Raw genomic sequence first — 19428 nt, forward strand, 5'->3', positions numbered from 1 at the left:
CCGTTTTTGCCCCCCCAGAGACCCAGGGGAGGCCTCTGGACCCTTGGGAGGCGAAAAACAGCCCTCATGGAAGTTCCTGTAGGCCACGCCCATGCCCATCCAGCAGCGAACTAGTTGCTGGGATTTTTGAATCCCACCCCTGCACGTTCTGATGCTATTCCCCCTCCCCACCTGAAAAGAAATCTGTTCCAAATGCAAAACACAAGAGGACAGGAGTTTCAGTTTCAGAGCAGCAACCAGCTTTAGTACAGAACAGTTGCGCTAAGCCAAGCCCAGGCTCCTTGCTGACTCCTTCTTGCTAATACAGCAAATACTGTTTCAGTTTCCAAACACCCCTCAACTCTCTCACACACTAACAGGACACTAGCCAGATGAATACTGATGGATGCTGATAGGCAGAGGCAGAATTTTCCCCCCCTTATTTTCCTCCCCAAAAAGTCCGATCACAGTTTCATAGTGAATCATGGGTATCCAGCTAGTGTTTGATAATTTTAAAGGTATCATCGCAGGATGTACACTGTTCCACACTGTTTCATAACTGACTGATGGTGATTTCATCAATGCCAATGGTGTACAAGTTGTGCTCTAATTGTGTTGGGATTGCACAAAACGCACTTATTACTGCTTTCTTTTGCCACAATTTTATTTTTGAAAGTCTTTGTATTTTGTTATCTTCTCCAGTTCATTCTGTTCTGAGATATTATGTATTATTGTGAGCTGCCTCATCGTTGGGCAGCATTTAAGTTTAATAAATTATTATGGATCACAGAATATGTCAAAAAGTATTGAAAGAAGAAAACTACGGAACTGGATTAAACAAAAACAAAGCAGGAAAAGGTTCTGAAAGTATATTGTAGATGGGAAGTTAGGGCAAGAGAGGAAGCAATGTAAGTATTTATACAGATAGTTCTTGATTTACAACCATAACTGAGCCTGGAATTAAAAAAAATTGTCGCATTTGTTATGTGAACATCATTACTGACTGTAGCAATTGTTAAGCAAATCTATTGTATCCAATGGGCAAATTGCAATAAATGACCATGGGATGCTGCAAATGGCTGTAGGCATCCTAAATATGACTGTGTGATGCAAATATATGTGTGCATAGCTGTTAAAACTTTGGAACTTCATTATATGTATCTTGGATCTGTTGTTACTTTGAATAGTTACTAAGGGACCCCATTGTTAAACAAGGACTATCAGTATGAACATTTTTAAAAGAGTGATGAATGCATACACGTTCACATTTTTTGAATATACAGTATTGTCTGTATAAATTATATACAGTATAGTTTGTAAGAGACAACCATTTACAGTTTTCTGCAATTCTATCAAAGTGAATTTTTCTAATACTGTTAACAGAAAGAGAATTCTGTACTGCCCTACGTGCAAACTCTAAATACATGAAAATCATAAACAGCAAAATGTAACTAAACTGAGAAATTACCAATTTCTGCTAAGAACGGCAATCAACATAGTAGAACCAGTTTAAATATACTTTACCTCCAGAAAGAATATCAAGTACTGTATTCTTACATTAGTTCACATCAAAATTATTTTAAATATTGTTTTTCCCCAGACAGTAGTTTTGAAAAACATGTAAATCAATTAATAGATTATCTCTAATCAGAAATTAGGTGATACATTTAGTGTAATTATATGAAAATATTTCTCAGCCTCTGAATTTTGTTACAAATTTTATTTAGGAAAACCATTTAACAAAACTCTTGTTCCATGGAATTATATTTTTAAATGTTTGCTTAAGTAAGCTTTTGGCAACTTAGAAACTTCTACATTTCAGCTTCACAGTCCCAGTCAGGACGGCAAGCGACATCTTGCAGACAGAGCTTTGAATTAAAAAAAATTCTGATAGCTTCAGAGAGATTTGATAAAGAATTACTACCAGTTGACTATTCTGAGCTCAATAAAACAATACTGTTTCAATAAGATGTTTCAATTCTTGCAAACAGCAGCACAAATGAGCTTAAAACCCATTTTTAATGTTATTAAGCTATCTTTTTAATAGTTCTTGCAGCAAAATAAATTTTCACAGGATAGTAAGAATAGATTCTTGTCTGGAGTCTTGTATAATAGATGCAGATTCTTTCATGTAAATTGGCACTTTGGGGAGGGAGGGAAGGAGGGGAAATTATAAAATCTCAAGAAACTGGAAATCATATCCTTGTAATTATTACCCATAACACATTTCTAGCCACTAGTCTGCATACCCAAAAAGCTGACGAATAGTAAGAAAAACACAGTTTGACATATAAAGAAAGCAGTTATTGTAAGTAAAAAGTGAACGAAGAGTAAAACAGCAAATAAAAATGCATCCCGTTCCAATTTTCTCTACGTATAGACAATTTACTGCGGAGGAAATAGATATGTTAGTGACCCTATATGAGTATTAAATGGTTTAAGGAGCAGCTCATCGGGCAATTTACTTACTGCAAATTCTGTACTGGGATACTAGGTTTGGGCATCATGCAAAGTATTTATGTATCCAGAGAAAAAACCTGGTTCTCCGAAAATATTATTGGCAACACCTCCCACAGCTGTGAGCCAATACGACAGCTTCCCGGTTTGAAAATTAAGAGATTCCGCATTAGAAAGCAACTGGTTGGGAAAGACGGACTAGAGGGAGCCGCAGAACAAGATACATACAGCAACCTATAAAGGACAGCCTTCCCCCTCCCAAATTCTCTCCCACCTCACCTGCAACTACCGCTTCGGGTGGGAGCTTCCATTGCTTCATCCTCCTGTTCACTGGGGGATGCGGCCTGGGCCACCCCACTGGCCTCATCGTCCTCCACGATCACGTCACCTACTACCGGAAGCGCCGCGGCTGCAGCGCCACCGAGTCCTAAACCGGACCGTCCATCACCCTCCGAAAACGCCGCCGCCTCCCTCAGGGGGACGAAGAGCGGCAAAAAAAACCAGAAGAGCAGCAGGGCGGCGACGTTAGAAGGGGTGGCAGCGGAAGGAGCAGGCCGAACGCTTGGGCCTCGCGGCCCTGGCATGGAGGGGCCCTCCCTCCACTCGCCTCAAAGACGTCGTTCTGGCATAAACTCCGACCTGGCGCCACGAAGCTTCTTCTTCCAAAGGCCACCGAGGAAGATGTAACCTCCTTCCCTCAGCACAGCAAGAGATTTCAAGTACGCACGCGCAAACTGCAACCTAACTTGTTTATACTTTACCAATCCCAACCCACGCCGTTAGCCACGTAACGGCGGCTTGTACACAATCTAGTATGCTTGACTTTAGTAGCGGGTTTTTGCTGTTTTATCTTCCCAGACTTCGGAGGAGTTGCTTTTCTCTACGAAAGAAAAGGGTTGAATACTTGATAGTTGTCTGCACGTAAACGGAACCAATGAAAATGACGCTTTGTAGCTTTTGCCCGCCAATAAAAAGGTTCATGTCTCCAAGGTTTCCATGATTGGATTAAATTGACTTCCGCTCTTGATTGGAGAACGTGCAGTTAGCTGGTGGAATTCAGGGATTGGTTGTTGCTCTTTTCCTTCCCCTCTTGATTGGGCAAGGCCGATGCTTTCTACGTGGCCGATTTTGAGTGTTGACGGTATTCTCCTGAGCGGAGGGCTGATGGGAGGGGGGAACCTTAAAGAAGCCGCGGCTGTTAAACCGCATATGGTGTTACAGAGGGTAAAAATGTCTTCGAGGTGACATTGAACGTTCATTTCTGGCCGGGACGAAATTGTTCATATATTTCTGTTTATAGAAATTCTAATTCTACAGAGAAAAGGGGATCCGAGGTTAACCATACCTGATCTGGACACACAACAGAACGAGTTGGGAAATTCCCAGGGGATATATTTAAATGCTGCGCCAACTTTGTTCACTGAAGAAGTGGAGAGAACTACTTTGTTTTTTGCAGATGCTCTAATTTTATTTGCTTTTGGGGCTTATTTGCAAGGGGGTCTTCGTGTGGGGAACCCAGACCCGCTCTCAATTGCTGCCTGCAATGTTTCCACCCAGTATGACGCTTTTCCAGATGCAGAGTCTATCGTTTTTTATAGAGGTGACTGGATTGAATTTACACCTGTGAAGGGCAAATAAGAGGTTGAAAAGCAACCTTGCTGCCTACGATTTGAAGCAACAATGATGGCGCGTGTATATAATGGTGCATTTCTTTCCTATGGTTAAAAACGGTTTTTTACACGCAGTTATCTTTGATGAGTAAACATAATAGAATTGTGCCTTCCTCAAAAAAGATAACAGCACCCCGTAATTTGGTCATATGAAATACACATTCCTGTGCCAAAAAAACCAAACAAACCTCTTGTATGTTAAAGAGTAAAAATGCGTTAGATTACTCCAGAATTAATGTGAAAAGGGAATACAAATTATGTGCTATCAAAATGCTGTCCGCTCCTAAAGACCACATTAATTTATATCCTTGTGTATTTAAAGGACATCTTATTCCATTTCATTACTGGAAATTCAGTCTCCCCTCCAAACTTGAAAGTGAGTTCTGTTTATATGGACCATATATATTTATATGGATCATATATCTCCTTATAGAAATAATTTCCGATCACTGAAATCGCAACCAAAGAAATAAGAGGTCAGATTTGCACGAGATGCAGAGATCTACTCGAACCCCAATTATTGAGGATATTTAATCGTAGAGATGTCAGACAAGCGACGCTTGATATTAACATCTGGCGAAAAGGTATTTAAAAAGTGCATGAATACATTATTGTGGGAATAAATGATTAACCGCGTAGCAGCTGATACTCATCGTGACTAAAATACATCTGCTCCAGTTTTTGCGTTCAAAATAGCTGAATGCCGGGATGTAGTCTTTCTGGGCGGGCGGTGTGTGTGTGTGTGTGTGTAGAGGGGTGTTTCTCATGCAGTTCGCACTACGTGCGCTCAATTCTGAAAGTGGTAGTCTAAATCTCACGTTGCGCCTAAAGGAAGTAAGCGTTTGTCAGGCAGCCTTAATCGCGAACCGTCCCGAGGTGGTGGTTCGGGGCAATCCCAAGAGCCAAGGTGAAGCCCAAGGGGGAGAGAGAGAGAGGCGGAGGCCGGGCGGGGTTAGCGTCATGCGGCACAGTACGGAGCCTCTCACTGTTCTTCATAGGGCGCTGAGAGCGGAAGGAAGGGTCGAGTGGAGAGTTCTGCAGAAAGAGCGCGTGCTAAAACCCAGGCTGTTGAGTAGCAGCCACGGGGGCAAGAATATGACCGAAGAAGCCAAAAAGCTGGCAGCCTGGGCTGCGATAAACAATCACGTGCAGGTAGGGAGATGATTTTGCGCGGAAGTACATGTCTTCACTACTGTTTTTGGAACTTTTGCCTTTACCAAATATTTTTAGGTATTATAAAACTTGTATTCTGACATTTATAGACGAATGCAATTGGTTTTCTCCCACGAGAAAAAATGCGTTACAGATTTTATGCATATAGAAACTGCCGTTTGTTCTGAAGTTGGTTGAAGACTTCTGAACAGATCAACGGCAAAGGTCTCGTCGCGTGCTGCGGTTCTCAGCTGAACTTTCACCATAGGAATTGGATTTTGTAGTTCGTACTCATCTGATAGACTTTGATCCATATTAGTTAGATGGTTCCATTTGATCTAAAAATGATTCGTAGATCTGTCTGGAGTTGTAATTTGGGTTACTATCCTTGCAAATTAAATACTTTACTGTATTATTTCATTCTGTGGATACTTATTGAATAATAAGTTTCAATAACAAGTTTCAATAATAAGTTTCATAACTTCGCATGTTTTTTCAGGCAACACATTTTTAATGCACAAAGCACAAATATGAAAAACAGTTATTTGAAAATGTTATGGCATACACAGTTAATCAACTGTACAGATATTATTTTATTTTAGAGAAATTGGGGTTTGGTATTTTTTTTTTTTTTTTTGGCCTCCTGAATGTTCACAGAAGAATTAGTTTTTTATTTTATTTATTTGTCAAGCATGTATTAGATAACGGATATAAGTATAAATATGATTATGAATACATGAAATGGATACTAATAAAAGGAACATTAGGACAGGGATGGTAGGCTTATGCACACCCCTTACCGACCTCTTAGGAATGGGGTGAGGTCAACAATAGACAGTCTGAGGTTAAAAGTTTTTGAGATTTGTGGAAGAAACCACAGAGTCAGGTAGTGTATTCCAGACATTGACCACTCTGTTGCTGAAATCCTATTTCCTGCAATTGAGTTTGGTGCCGTTTGGTGAGTCTGTATTTATTGGTTTTTATACTGAACCACTCTTGTTTTACGTGCCTGTATGAAACATGTTTTTGTCTCCTTTAGAAGCCAGACTAAAACTACATAAAAGAAAATAATATCTCATTATGTTGTTTCTATATTGATTTACAAAAGCAAATATTTATGCTCCCTTGTAGACTAATCATGTCCTTGGAATTGGAAGTGGATCTACAATTGTTCATGCTGTACATAAATTGGGTATGTATTACTGTTACTCTTTTTTTGCCATAAGTATTTGCAGATGGTCCTCAACTTATGACCACAATTGAACCCAAAATTTCTGTTATTAAGTGAGAAATTTGTTAAGTGGGTTTTGCTCCATTTTATGATCTTCCTTGCCACAGTTGTTAAGTGAATCACTGCAGTTGTTAAGTGGATCACTGCAGTTGATAAGCTAGCAATCTGGCTTCTCCATTGGCTTTGCTTGTCAGAAGGTTGTAAAAGATAAGCACGTGACCTTGGGAAACAGCAATGGTCATAAATATTGAGGCAGTTGCCAAGCATCTGACTGATCACATGACCATGGGGTTTCCGCATAGGTCACAACTGTGAAAAATTGTCATAAGTCACATTTTTCAGGGCCCTTGTAACTTTGGTCACTAAATGAACTATTGTTAAGTCAATGGTTAAGACCAGGAATCTTGTCTAAAAGTTCTCTTCGGGGAGGTAGGTAACAAGGAAATGGTTCCTTAAGGAATCAGAGAAGAATCACCTGAAGCAAGCAAAGGAGGTTGGACCGGAGTCCACCAAAATCCATAATTCCATCTATAGTTACCAGGCATGGTGGATTCTATCTAGTGCCTGTCAGTTCAGCTGAGAAGGATGTGTGTGTGAGAGAGAGGGGGAGGGGGAGGGAGGGAGGAAGAGAGAATGAGAAAATGTACATTATAATCAGTAACCTTGCTGCTATTTTAAATTCAGCAAGTCTCTTTGTATCTCTCAGAACCTGATATTGTCTCAGTATTTGTTTGAAAGTGCTTTGTGTATGCTCTTCTTTATTCCAGCTGTTGACCAGGGCTGTACATCTTGTCTGATATAGCCAGTATAGCAGGATATAAATCAATAATGAAGCCTGGTACTGAGCATTTTTAATTGGAGATTTTTTTGAATAGAGATCTGTTAATGTGGATTGTTGTTAGTGGTTTAAATTTTTAGTAAATCTAATAATTTTTCCCTTATAGCCGAAAGAGTCAAAAAAGAGAATCTCAACATAGTTTGTATACCTACCTCTTTTCAGGTAAATTCTTGCTTTTAACAATTTATTGACAGTTATTAGACCACTTGCGGTTCTCATCTGGAAATTCCAGTTCAGATTTGTATGTTGCATTGAATTCATGGGGACTGACTTTTGAGTAGACCTATCTAAGTCTTGTCTAACCATCCCATTCACCTTCTTTCTTTTCTTTAGCTCTCTCTGTGTCACTTACACATTCATATAGTACATTCCCATTCTCCTTAACCTTATTGCGTCTGCAGTGGGTCAGGAAAGAAAATTTATAGAATACTGAAGAGAAAGGGAAATCCCACAGTTGGAAGCCCTAGTTAAACTTAATTGAAATTATTAAGAGAGGCTGCTGGATTCTTGGATCAGCATTTACCATCTCTGTCTCCCAAACTCAGATAGATGACACACAAATCAATCAATCTATATCACGGGTGTCAAACTTGATCATGTCATGTGATGTATTGCAATGTTTTTTTGCCTTTGCGGAGCCAGGGTAGGCGTGGCCTACACATAATGCATCTGGCCCATGGGCCAACCTTTTGACACCCCTGATCTATATGGATGGGTCTTTGAAGGACTTAAAATTTAGGAGAAGTCAGAGATTATTGATTGTAATTGCCCCAGCAATCTATTTCTTTATGGAAACTAGTGCATAGGTGTGTTCCCATGCTTCTATATGCAGGTTTATTGTCTTTGATTCTATGAGTGAATCTCTTCATTGGCTGTAAGACTATGACAAGATACATACAATAAAACAGTTTTAAAATAGGAATAAAAATAAGATGTTCAAAACATGTATCAATATGGAGAAATAATATTGCCTTTTTTCCTGCAGGCACGTCAGTTGATTCTGCAGAATGGCTTAATCTTAAGTGACTTAGACAGACATCCTGAGGTAAGTTGGTTGGCTTATTCGTAGATTCTTTGTCCCATTGTGCAATTATCAGTTAATGTTTTTGATGATTTTAGTGTGGATTTAAACGTCAACATGAAGGAAATAAAATAGCAAAATATTTAAAACCTTGACTCTGTATCAAAACAAAACTAATCGAAAGGAGACTTGTTTTCTCCCAACCCATAGCTCAACCAACATTTACACCTTTGTACATACATATCTTTTGGGAGTACATTATCACCCTAATGGCTTCAATCCAGCCACAATTTATTCAAAGATTTTCATAAATGGATAATTCCAACATTCACAATATAATTTAATGGTATTTGATCACTAATTTTTTTCCAAAGAATCTGGTTCATCATAATAGTCATAGCCAACTAATAAGGAATTACCAATAAATAGAAGTGATAATTGGCATTGTGTGTATGTGCGTGTACATACACTTTCTCTATATATATCAGCCTTGATATATTCTTTGTACCACATCAATTCTATGCCACAGATTTAGAGATTTTGTAGTCCTAATGCCTCCTTTGATCTGCTTAATACAATTTCTGGAATTACACCACATTGCTAATATTTATTAAACAATGTTGCCGGTTCTTTCACCACAGCCTGGGCGCTATGTTGTAAGATCTTTGAGGTTATCTCATCTAAGCCAGCTCCCTTGTTTTTAAGGCTTCTAATCACCATTTTTATTTCTTCAATTGTGATTTCACCACTATTTACCTGAAGTTCTTATAGGGCACATTCTTCATTAAAATTGTATATAGAGAGCGGGTTTGGCTGATTAAGAGTTTCCTGAAAGTGTTCAACCCATCTTCTGTTTTGCACATCTTGGATGACCAAAAGCTGACCAAAGATTGAACAGTAAATAAATTCTAAATCTTCACAATATCTTCAGAAACATCATTTCCAATGGTTTATTTGATATAAGAAAGTAATAGAAGCACGAATGGTTTTATAGGATAGAAAGTTATAGTGAATGTTGTTAGTGTAAACTAAACAAATGTTTTAAAAACCTCTGTTTGGTTTACTACTAACTCTTGTGTATTACTATTTTTTATGCTTTGCTAATGTTACTTCAAAAGCGAATAGTGTGATGGGTATATTTGTTTCTATGTTAATGACTTAAAGTACCCGGAGGACAGTCTTTCCTTAGTTTGTGTATTGGAGTGGTCATCTTAATTGGGATGCCCTCCAGACATATAATTCCCAAAATTGCCCTTTTGTTCAGTCAGCTGGATATTCTAGCAGTTTTAGTCATATGATAGGACGGATAACGTCATAATTGGAAGCTTTTCATGGATGTCAACTCTTTCCAACCAGATATGAGCCAATGAATGTATCAGATATGTACCAATGAAACAATTTTACAAAGTACCTTTGTTTTAAAAAAAAACTTTCCAGGGAGAGTCCCTGAAACCTGTTGTTTTCATTTTAGAACCATATAAAGAGGTCTTCCTAACTGCCTGCCCTTTAAATATAAAGTATTTTAATCTAGCTTCTTTCTCATATTGTTGCCTGCCATAATAACTCTGCTTTTACCATTCCTCTTAGATGTTCTTGAGCCTGGTTCTCAATTAGTGTAGCTAATTACTTAGAATTACTTTCTTTTAGGCCTGGCAAATCATTCAACAAGATTGTGCCTGGCTGCTATGTGTTTTGTGTGTGTGTATGTGTGTGTGTTGTGTTTTTGGGTTTTTTTTTTAATTCAAGCCACCTAGAGTCATTTGAAAGTGAGATGGACAGGTATATAGATGAATAAACTTATTGATTGACATTGATTGAATGACATCTGCAGCTAGAAGACTTTTAAAGCAGCCACTTGATTTTTTAAAAATCTTTGACAAGCAGATCTAAAAGGCTGTCTTATTGAAAGATCTGCAAAGATCTCATAGTAGAAGTATTTTATGAATGTATTACAAATTGTTCTTTTTTATATAGTTGAATATTGCTATTGATGGAGCTGATGAAGTTGACTCAGACCTCAGTCTTATCAAAGGAGGAGGGTAAGAATAATTTCTATTTCTGTATTCATTGATAAAAGTAAAAGATAAGTAGATAATATCAACCAGATAAAATCTGAGTAGATCTCCAGGAGTATATATTGGTTTTGACCTGACAGATAAAATTTGTAGCTTTATAAGTTAAATGTCTCATTATTAAATTGCTGAAGATAAACTATAATACTTGCTTGAGGAATATATAGAGTGTATAATTAAAACGAACAAGTTGGGAAATATTAATGTAAGGGCTGTTGTAGGGGCCGAGTGTTCTACTGTTGAGCTGTGGCTCTTATTGGATTACTGAAAAAATGAACAAAAGGATGCAAGGAAATTGTCTTATCCCAGGGCATACCCTGCTCTGTGTGACCAAATCTTTTCTGAAATGAGGCAGACATCAAAACCAACGGATTCCAGTGTGCGTTGACATTGTGTGATTACAACTTTTTCCTGCAGATTTAGAAACAAGACAAATAGCTGGAAAATGCAACCTAGTTTTGTCACCTCCCAATAAAACTTCTGCAAATATCTCCGTTTTTGTTCTGATGTTTACAAACAAAAGTTCTAAAATGACATCTATAAAATAGCAGCAATTTGAAGCATTTCTTTCAGCTGCTGTGGGATGGAAAGTAGCATTGAATATTATTTTGCCTTAAAATGAGAGAAGATTTACAGAATATTTGCATGGATTTTATTTTACAATGATAACTATCTCACAAAATTTTCAGTGATCATCTTTAAAAATTAAGAATTAGAGTAAATGTAAGAAAAGGGTCACATATAGAAATATGTGTCACATGTGCACAGGTCAGTAACTCCTATTTAAGTGGAAAAATATTTCTATGTTTGTAAGCACTATCTTTTACTGAGGTCACCTATTTGGATGAGGCGTGTGTGTACTAATCCTGTTATGTATGCAATCTATTCTTATTTGGTTACAGCGATGATCTCATTTTTTGTGAATGCTATGATGAATTAATATGATTTCTGGATAAAATAAAATATGGTTGGATTTCAGTTTAGTATTAGCCTACTGATTAGTTTGTATGAGCTTGCAAGCTGTTCTTTTATTCTTCAGGGGTTGCCTGACGCAGGAGAAGATAGTGGCTGGTTGTGCAAAAAGCTTCATAGTTATTGCTGATTACAGGTAAAATGATTTAGCGCTCCTTGTTGTGGCTTCTCTTTTAAGAAGCTGCAGAAAGGGCTGTATTTATTCATAACAGGTTTTCATATAATTTATATCAGAATGATATATTCAGTCTAGTTTTACTTAAGCTGTTGAGGGTTGAAATGTTGCATTATGTCATGTCCCCATGTATGAAGTTTTAACAGGATTTGGATGTAAATTTTTCTATTTTTACATAGGGTATATCCTATGTGGTATTTTTACTTTCTATAACCACCATACTCCATTGGTTTTCTTCTCAATTAGGCCATGTCAGACTTGTCTGGATAAATCTGAATTGATCCCTATTTAGGATGAAGCCAGTCACACCCTCTTTTCTGGTGGTCTCTAAAAATACCTGAGCTTACATGTAACTCCACAAATATATGTATATATTATATCTCATTTACAGGTAGTTACTTGACTTGCAATCACATTGGAAAATTGCTAAGCAGTGGAGTTGTTAAGTGAGGCATCACGTAACTGGACTCAATTTTACAACCTTTTTTGTCATGATTATTAAGAGAGACATCAACTGACTGTGTCTTGCAACTTTCTCTTTTGGCTTTCCCATTGAGTATGCTTGTTAAAAGCCGTCTGGGAAGATCACAGATGGCAATCAGATGATTGCAGGATGCTGCAGCTGTTGGGAGAGATAGTTGCCCAGATTGTGATCCTGAAAAGGTTGTGAGGATTGGAAGTGCCATTGGAAGTTCAGGTGGTCACTAAATGAGTGGTCTAAATCAGGGGTCGCCAACATTTTGGATCTCAGAGACCACCAAACTCATAATTTTAAATCCCGCGGACCAGAGACCCTGGGAAAATCCCAGAAAAAAGTCTATAGGAAAATTTCCCACTCCGCTTTCCCATCGATCAATCATTCTTTATTTGGGATCGCAGGATACCATCTCCAGCTCCGTTCTCAGGGTGAGAGAGAGACTTGGCTTCATGCAAGGAAAGCAGCAGAAGTCTTTCTTTCTCTCCCCCAAACTCCACCAGAAATGAGTCTTGGCTGGCGCAGCCTCTTGGAGCAGGATGCCTTGCAGGGTCCCAAAGACTCATTTCTGGTGGATTTTGGGGGAGAGAAAGAAAGACTTTTGCTGCTTTCCTTGCATGCAGCCAAAAGCAGAAGAAAGAAGTGGAAAGAAGCAGCCTGATGGCCAGGCAAGGTGTGTGGGGCAAGTGGGCAAGTTCTCCCCTTCCGCCCTTTCCCCCCTCCCCTCACTACCTTGTGTTGTTCACAATGCAAGCGACGCAAGCCTTGTGTTCCCGCGGGCCATGTGGGTGGTGCAGCCTTGGGTTCCCGCGTAGCCTGGATTAATTGCTTTGGGGGTTGCTTTGGGGTGACATTTCTCCGCAGACCACCAAATTTTTTTCGTGGACCCTGGCCCATTGGTTGGCGATCACTGGTCTAAATCAAGGACTATATTAACATAGTCAATATAAAAGCATGCATATTTATTATGTATGTAAAATGTTCTCATGCTGACATGTTGTTTTGTTTACTCCTCCATGTTTCCTCAACACTCTTCTATACAATGAATTGCTCATCCTCTCAAAACAACTCAGATGTTGGTTGTAATCAGCAGTATCCTAGATAGTCAAACACACAAATCTGAAATTGTATATCATCTGCTGAACATTTGTCTTTTTGTTTGTTGGTACTGTTTAAAGGCAATGTGTTTTAGCTTTGAGAAGTAGAGCCAGGATATCTCAGCTAGTTGAAGCTTGTTTGCAGATTCTTGCTGTTATTACTATCATAATATTAATGTACATCTTCCTTTAACCCATATTCTTGTAGAAAAAAGTCTAAAAACTTTGGAGAACAGTGGAAGAAGGGGATTCCTATTGAAGTCATCCCAATGGCCTATGTGCCAATCACTAAGCGTCTGACCAATATATTTGGAGGTGTTACAGAATTGAGGATGGCTGTCAATAAAGCTGTATGTGTACATTAAGAAATTGATAATCTGTATGGAGTTGAAACATTTACTGATTTTTTTCCCCTTTTCAGAGTAGGTGGATAGGTAAACTTTTGCTATTAATAAATTACTAGCTTTGCAGAGGTTCAGGATGGGCCAAACAGGGAAAAGTTCTACTTGAAGCTATACTTGCATAAATCTTCGCTTATTGAATTTTGCCACATATCAGCTGGACTAGTATCTTTGTTCTTCCAGGTTTTTTTACTTATTGTAAACCTTGAGATTGACTTTTAAAATACTGTACTCCTAGTTGGCTTCTACTAGCAAATTTCAAAGACCAATATAATCTTTCCCACCTCCTTTCCATTTGCAGGAAGAGTTATTATAGCATCTTGACTATTTTGAAAATGAAGACAGAGAATTGGGCAACAATAGTATTCCTAGCAAGCAGAACATCACTACTGTAAAAAGTAGATTCTCTTGAGGGATCAAAAGCCTATTTGCAACTTCCCCCAATTTAAGAATTTTAGTTTAGGAGTAACTTTAAACAGCCTATGCCAGCTCAGTGCCTTTCAGATATTTTATTTTTGAACTGTTTAATTTTTACAATGGCCGAATTATTTAAGAAACTAACAATATGACACAGTAAAATACAATCTAAATAAAAACATACATAATTAAAAAATAAAAATAGAAAATCAACTCTAATGTAAACAGGCAGTAATAGAACATGACTGTCATTCGAAAATGTAAGAACTAAAACTTGAAAGGTTTGGACAAATAGATAAACAATTTTTCTGGTCTTGAAAGGATATACGAAGAACAGTTGCGGAATTGGGTATGTCTAATCTAGTGAAAGAAAGGATTAGGGGTGTCATGATTGCAGTGTTCCAATTTTTTTATTAAAGTTTTTTTATTTTTATTTTACATACATATCAATGTGTGAACAATATGACACCTGGGTGTTTTACATTTTATATCCAATAACATATTAATAATCATGTTAACTATTTTTTTCCATAATCTTATTTCATTCTAGCATTAATACATATCCTTATATTCCATTATAGTCTCCTATTCATTTATATATTCAATATTTCATCATATTGATTCTTTTGTGCTAAGCCCCATGTTATTCAAATATATTTAATATCACCCTCATTCGAATTATAGTTTCCTTTCTTTTTCTTACATCATCTTATTATTAAGGAAATGTATACCATTATTTCCCCCCCGTCCAATTCCATCCCAGTTCTAACTTTCAATTATGCCATTACAATTCCCAAGAAAATTCCCTAATAGTTTTTTTTTAAATATAACATTTTATTCATCAAATATATCCTTCCTTTTGCCACAAATAAAACATTAGTAATCATATTTAATACATTTGACATGTCCTTGTAGCTCTACTAATAATACTTCTATTCATATTAAATTCCAAAATTCCTTTATTTAACTAATCAATATTTCAATACATTATTTTTATACTAATCACCACTTTAACAATCATTCAAATTCCATTTCATATATTCCATTATTCCCCCTCTTATTTCCAACCCTATTCTGGATTTAATTATATCTTTGTTATATTGGAGGAAGAAGAAAAAATAAAAGTAAATTTTAAAAAACTAAAATTTTTCTTTAACCATTATCTCTTTTTTGTTTTTGTTTTAAGGTAATAAACATATTTAGCTCGCCTCCTATATTCTTCTCTCAAATCTTTATCCTTGTCTACTTCCACATCATAACCTGTCATTTTAAACTTTTCTCCCTTCTCCACCCTGTTCCATTATCTAATTTTCAAAATGTCTGCTCTTGCTTTTATTTCTCTCTCAGGGGAGTCATTTACAATTTTATTATCATATTTAATACATTTAACAAATCTTTATAACTCTGTTAATAATAATCATGTTCATATTAAATTCCAAACTTCCATTATTTAATTAATCAGTATTTCAATACATTGTTTTTATGCTAATCACTACTTTAACTATCATTCAAATTCCATTTCATATATTCCATTACTCCCCCTCTCAGTAATTTCCAACTTTATTCTAAATTGAATTATATCTTTATAATATTGGAGAGAAAAGAAAAAAGGAAAAATAAATTTAAAAACAATAACATTTTTCTTTAACCATTGTCTCTTATTTGTTTTAACGTGTTAAACATTCTCTTCATAGCTTGCCTCCCAGATTCCTCTCAAATCTTTGTCCCTGTCTGCCTCCATAACGTAACCTTTTAAACTTTTTTTTAACTTAACGTCATTTTAAACTTTTCTCCCTTCTCCACCCTGTTCTATTGTCTAACTTTCAAAATGTCTGCTCTTGCTTTTATCTTTCTCTCAGGGGAATCATTTTTCAATTTTATTTCCTCTTTCCATTCCAGTCTCTCCTTTCTGCTTATTACATCCGTTATTATATTTATTGTCTCTTCTTTCTCATCATCATAGTCTATTTGTTGATTTTTTTTCTTTGTTCTCTTCTGATTCCCTAATTAATTCCTCTTCTTCTTCTTGTGCATCTCGCTCGCTCCTTTCCAGCTTTTTCTCTATGCTCTGCATTTTATTAAGAACTCTTTCCCAGCTGTCCTTAACATCCTTAAACTGCAACTGGAATTTCTTAATACAACATACAGAATAACCTTGAACTTTTCAACTCCTCCACCCCGCCTTCCATTAAATGTGGCAACTGAATTTCAAAGCTGACACAAAGAGGATAGGTTTTCTTTTTTGTTGTTGTTCAAATGTTATTAGATTTTTTTATCTTTAAATATAGATCAGTATCAATAAATGAACAGTGTGGCCCCTGGATGTAATTCATTTTGATACAAACATCAATAATGATAATCATAATAGTTATATTAATCAAACATATAATTCTAGTATTAATATACATGGTTTTTAAAAAGTAGTTATTCAATATTTCAATATTCCATTTTAATGCCAATGATATAAGCATACATGGTAATTCCATCTTTCAATCTCTGATCTTTTCCATCAAATTATTACTTGTATTCTGTTATATAAAAATTATATCTGCTAATATTCCCCCTATTTCTTATTTCTACCTCTATTCTAATTTCTAATCAGGACACCATTGCTAATCCTAGTATTAATACACATGCTTATATTAAGACATAGTCCTTTATTATTTGGTTGTTCAAAGTCACAATACACGGTTCAAATACCAGTCTTCCTATTATTTAAACATAGCTAATAATACCATCTTTCAACCTCCAATCTTTCTATCTAACTATTGCTTCATATAAAGATGTGTATTTTTATTTCTACCTCTATTCAAATTTCTAATCAGGCCATTTTTATATTAGAAAAAAAGAAAATGAATGTGTATATAAGATAGGTATTCTTGTTTTGTGTGTTTGCTTTTCAATCTGTTGTTTTTTGCCTAGGAGTTACAGTACATTAACAAATTTGTGTATGACTTTTGCAGGTTAGCTCTCTTTAAATAAATGCAGGTCCCTTTAGATGTGTCTGATACAATTTATAGCTCAAAATAAAAGGTCTTGTGCATAATATTTTCACTTTTTGCTTGTTAGGGTCCTGTGGTGACAGACAATGGAAATTTTTTATTGGACTGGAAATTTGATAAACTTCATAACTGGAATGAAGTGAATATAGCAATCAAGATGATACCAGGTAACCTTTATACATACATATATTTACCTTTATGTGAACAATGTCTAAGATTGGAGCAAAATTGAAACTTTCAAAGATTAAATTTATTCTTTTGGTTTACTTCTGTAAAACCTGTAGCAAGCTGATAGGTAAAAAAGTTATATTTTCAAACTGTAACCAAAAACGGGAGGCATGTTAACAAAAGATTTGTGAACATTACAGCATCCTCCGGTGGCAGTATCGTTTCACCAAAATAAGTCATGTCAGTAATACAAAATTTAGCATTTTTCCTCATTTTCTCAGTTTGCTTATGTCTGAAGTCTTAATTGGTATTGGGCAAAGCTGCTGAATAGTTTTTACAATATGAGTTGGATAATTATCTACAAAATAGTCCTTTATGGGAACTTGCTTATTACTAATTAAGCTCATAAGTACTTGGGCAGTAAGGGAACTTGCTTATTACTAAAGTGCTCGGTCTACCGTTTGGATGTTGCGTGGCATAAAACCTCACTCTGCTTATCCTACATGACTAACATAAAGTGATTTACAGATACACAACAGAAATCGTCGCAACTGTCTTGTCTGGCTTCTCTTGCTCATAGTTTGAGGCTACAGTTCTTATTTCTTTTGCCTTTTTCCTGTCAAAAAACTAGTAAGATACAGATAGAGAAAAACGGGATGGTGGGCAAATGTCAATTTTGCTTTTGCTCGTAAATGATCTCATGATGCCCCCTATAGAAACAGAAAATGTATTATCTTGACTCCTCTTCCCCCTTCTCACTGTTGAATACCCAAGGGAAAAGAAGTTCCCCTGGTGCACTATTCTCAAACTCAGCAATTCAAGGTGCAAAGATCTGGAATTCTGGGAGTTGAGGTCTACACAACTTAATTGTTGAGGTTGAGAAATGCTGCCCTGGTATATGTAGTGTTTTAATATAGGATTTTCATTTTTGAAGCTTTCAGTATATTTCATCTCAGTTGAATTTATACCATTCTTAAGATATATTAGTTAATGTGTAGTATTTTAGTAATAATTAAAAATAATTTTCTGTTTTAGGAGTGGTGGAAACAGGTCTGTTCATCAATATGGCAGAGCGGGTTTACTTTGGCATGGAAGATGGTTCTGTTAGTGTACATGAGAAGCTAGTTCACTGATTTATAACAATTACTCTGCTCTACTCTGCTGTCGTATTCTTCTGAAAAAATATCATCCTGATGCCAGCCTGACAACTTGCCTTAAAGCATTCAGTCTGGATCTCAGTGAATGGAGTAAAAAGGTCCAGAGAATGTCATCTTAAAATCTATTTTTAATGTAATTTTTTTAAACATGATCATCATTTTGAATGTTTCAAATTTTTTATTTTTTATATAAATAATTTACAAAAGTTACTTTGTACAGTATTGGAATATTTTGACTGCAGTGCATTATGAGGGAAAGTAAGTAAATAAAATACGTGATAAGGTTCAATCCATAAAACTCAAGATGTATTTATGTGAAAGGGCTGTATCCAGCTAGAAATCCTTTTGGTTCTATATTTTATGCCTTTAAAATGATTTTAATCATTATTTTAATTAGATAATGTTCTTTATATTCTTTGCAATGCAACTAATATTTCAGCAGTTGATTTTTGCAATCTAAATTAAATTTTAATGTCTGCTTAGAACTGACTTAGTATATTTTGCATCTCCTTTATTGTTCACATGTTGCCATGAGAATTAATGTGTGAAAAACAGATTGTGTGTTTGGACTGTTCTAGCCAGCATCACGGACACTAGTCAAAAGTGACTTGAATTTATTATATCAGCACTGTGAGGAAACCACATTTTCCAATGTTTCCAAAGCAGCTTGGAAGAAGTCTTGCCACAAAGTTTAAGCCAATAAGAATAATGCATTTATTAGTCCAAAATTTAATGTGTAAATTCAGTACTCCATTATTTATTCCTAGTAGCAAAAGATTCCAGTCTATTTTAACAATTATTTATGGACATGATTTGGGGTTCAATTCTTATTAAGAGCTGAGAATTGTTAATCCTTGCATGGTGATGTAGATGCTGTAACTACACACGGTTAAATTAGAATCTTCTTGAATGAACGATAAATGTAGCAAGAATAAACCACATAATTGAGTCTTACTTTATTTCTTCATGCATTGCCTGATCAAAAACATGACTTGATACTTCATGTTGTAGCATTTAAATAAAGTACTGCAGTGGCAGCCATGTGACTGTATGTTTGAATATCTTTCTGGTTGATTTTCTAAAAAAATGTCCTACTCTAGCTTGATATTATTAGAAAATCACAGATATGGAAGTGGTAGATCAT

General features: G+C 36.1%; 2 protein-coding genes across 4 annotated transcripts in view; one reads left to right on the forward strand and one right to left on the reverse strand.

Moving 5' to 3' along the window:
- The window catches only part of EIF2AK3 (eukaryotic translation initiation factor 2 alpha kinase 3), a 44520-nt gene extending 40950 nt beyond the window's left edge, over window positions 1-3570 (reverse strand). The window contains exon 1 of one of the 3 annotated variants that reach the window (XM_026679877.2): window positions 2716-3570. In XM_026679877.2, coding sequence (XP_026535662.1) covers window positions 2716-3020 — 305 coding nt within the window. In that variant the 5' untranslated portion in view covers window positions 3021-3570. The remainder of the gene's footprint in view (window positions 1-2715) is intronic. The other 2 variants (XM_087945858.1, XM_026679878.2) reach the window with 2 other exon arrangements.
- Window positions 3571-5128: 1558 nt separating this feature from the next.
- Window positions 5129-19335, forward strand: RPIA (ribose 5-phosphate isomerase A). The gene is made up of 9 exons (XM_026679879.2): window positions 5129-5258; window positions 6390-6450; window positions 7434-7489; window positions 8313-8372; window positions 10323-10387; window positions 11460-11528; window positions 13348-13489; window positions 17027-17126; window positions 18163-19335. Exons 1-9 carry the CDS (start codon window positions 5202-5204, stop codon window positions 18258-18260), a joined length of 708 nt encoding a protein of 235 aa, XP_026535664.2. The 5' UTR covers window positions 5129-5201; the 3' UTR covers window positions 18261-19335.
- The last annotated feature ends 93 nt before the right edge of the window (window positions 19336-19428 follow it).

This window comes from Notechis scutatus, chromosome Z, assembly GCF_049901735.1.
Source record: "Notechis scutatus isolate UNSWTSFEM ecotype Mainland chromosome Z, rNotScu1.2, whole genome shotgun sequence".
Lineage (NCBI taxonomy): Eukaryota > Metazoa > Chordata > Lepidosauria > Squamata > Elapidae > Notechis > Notechis scutatus.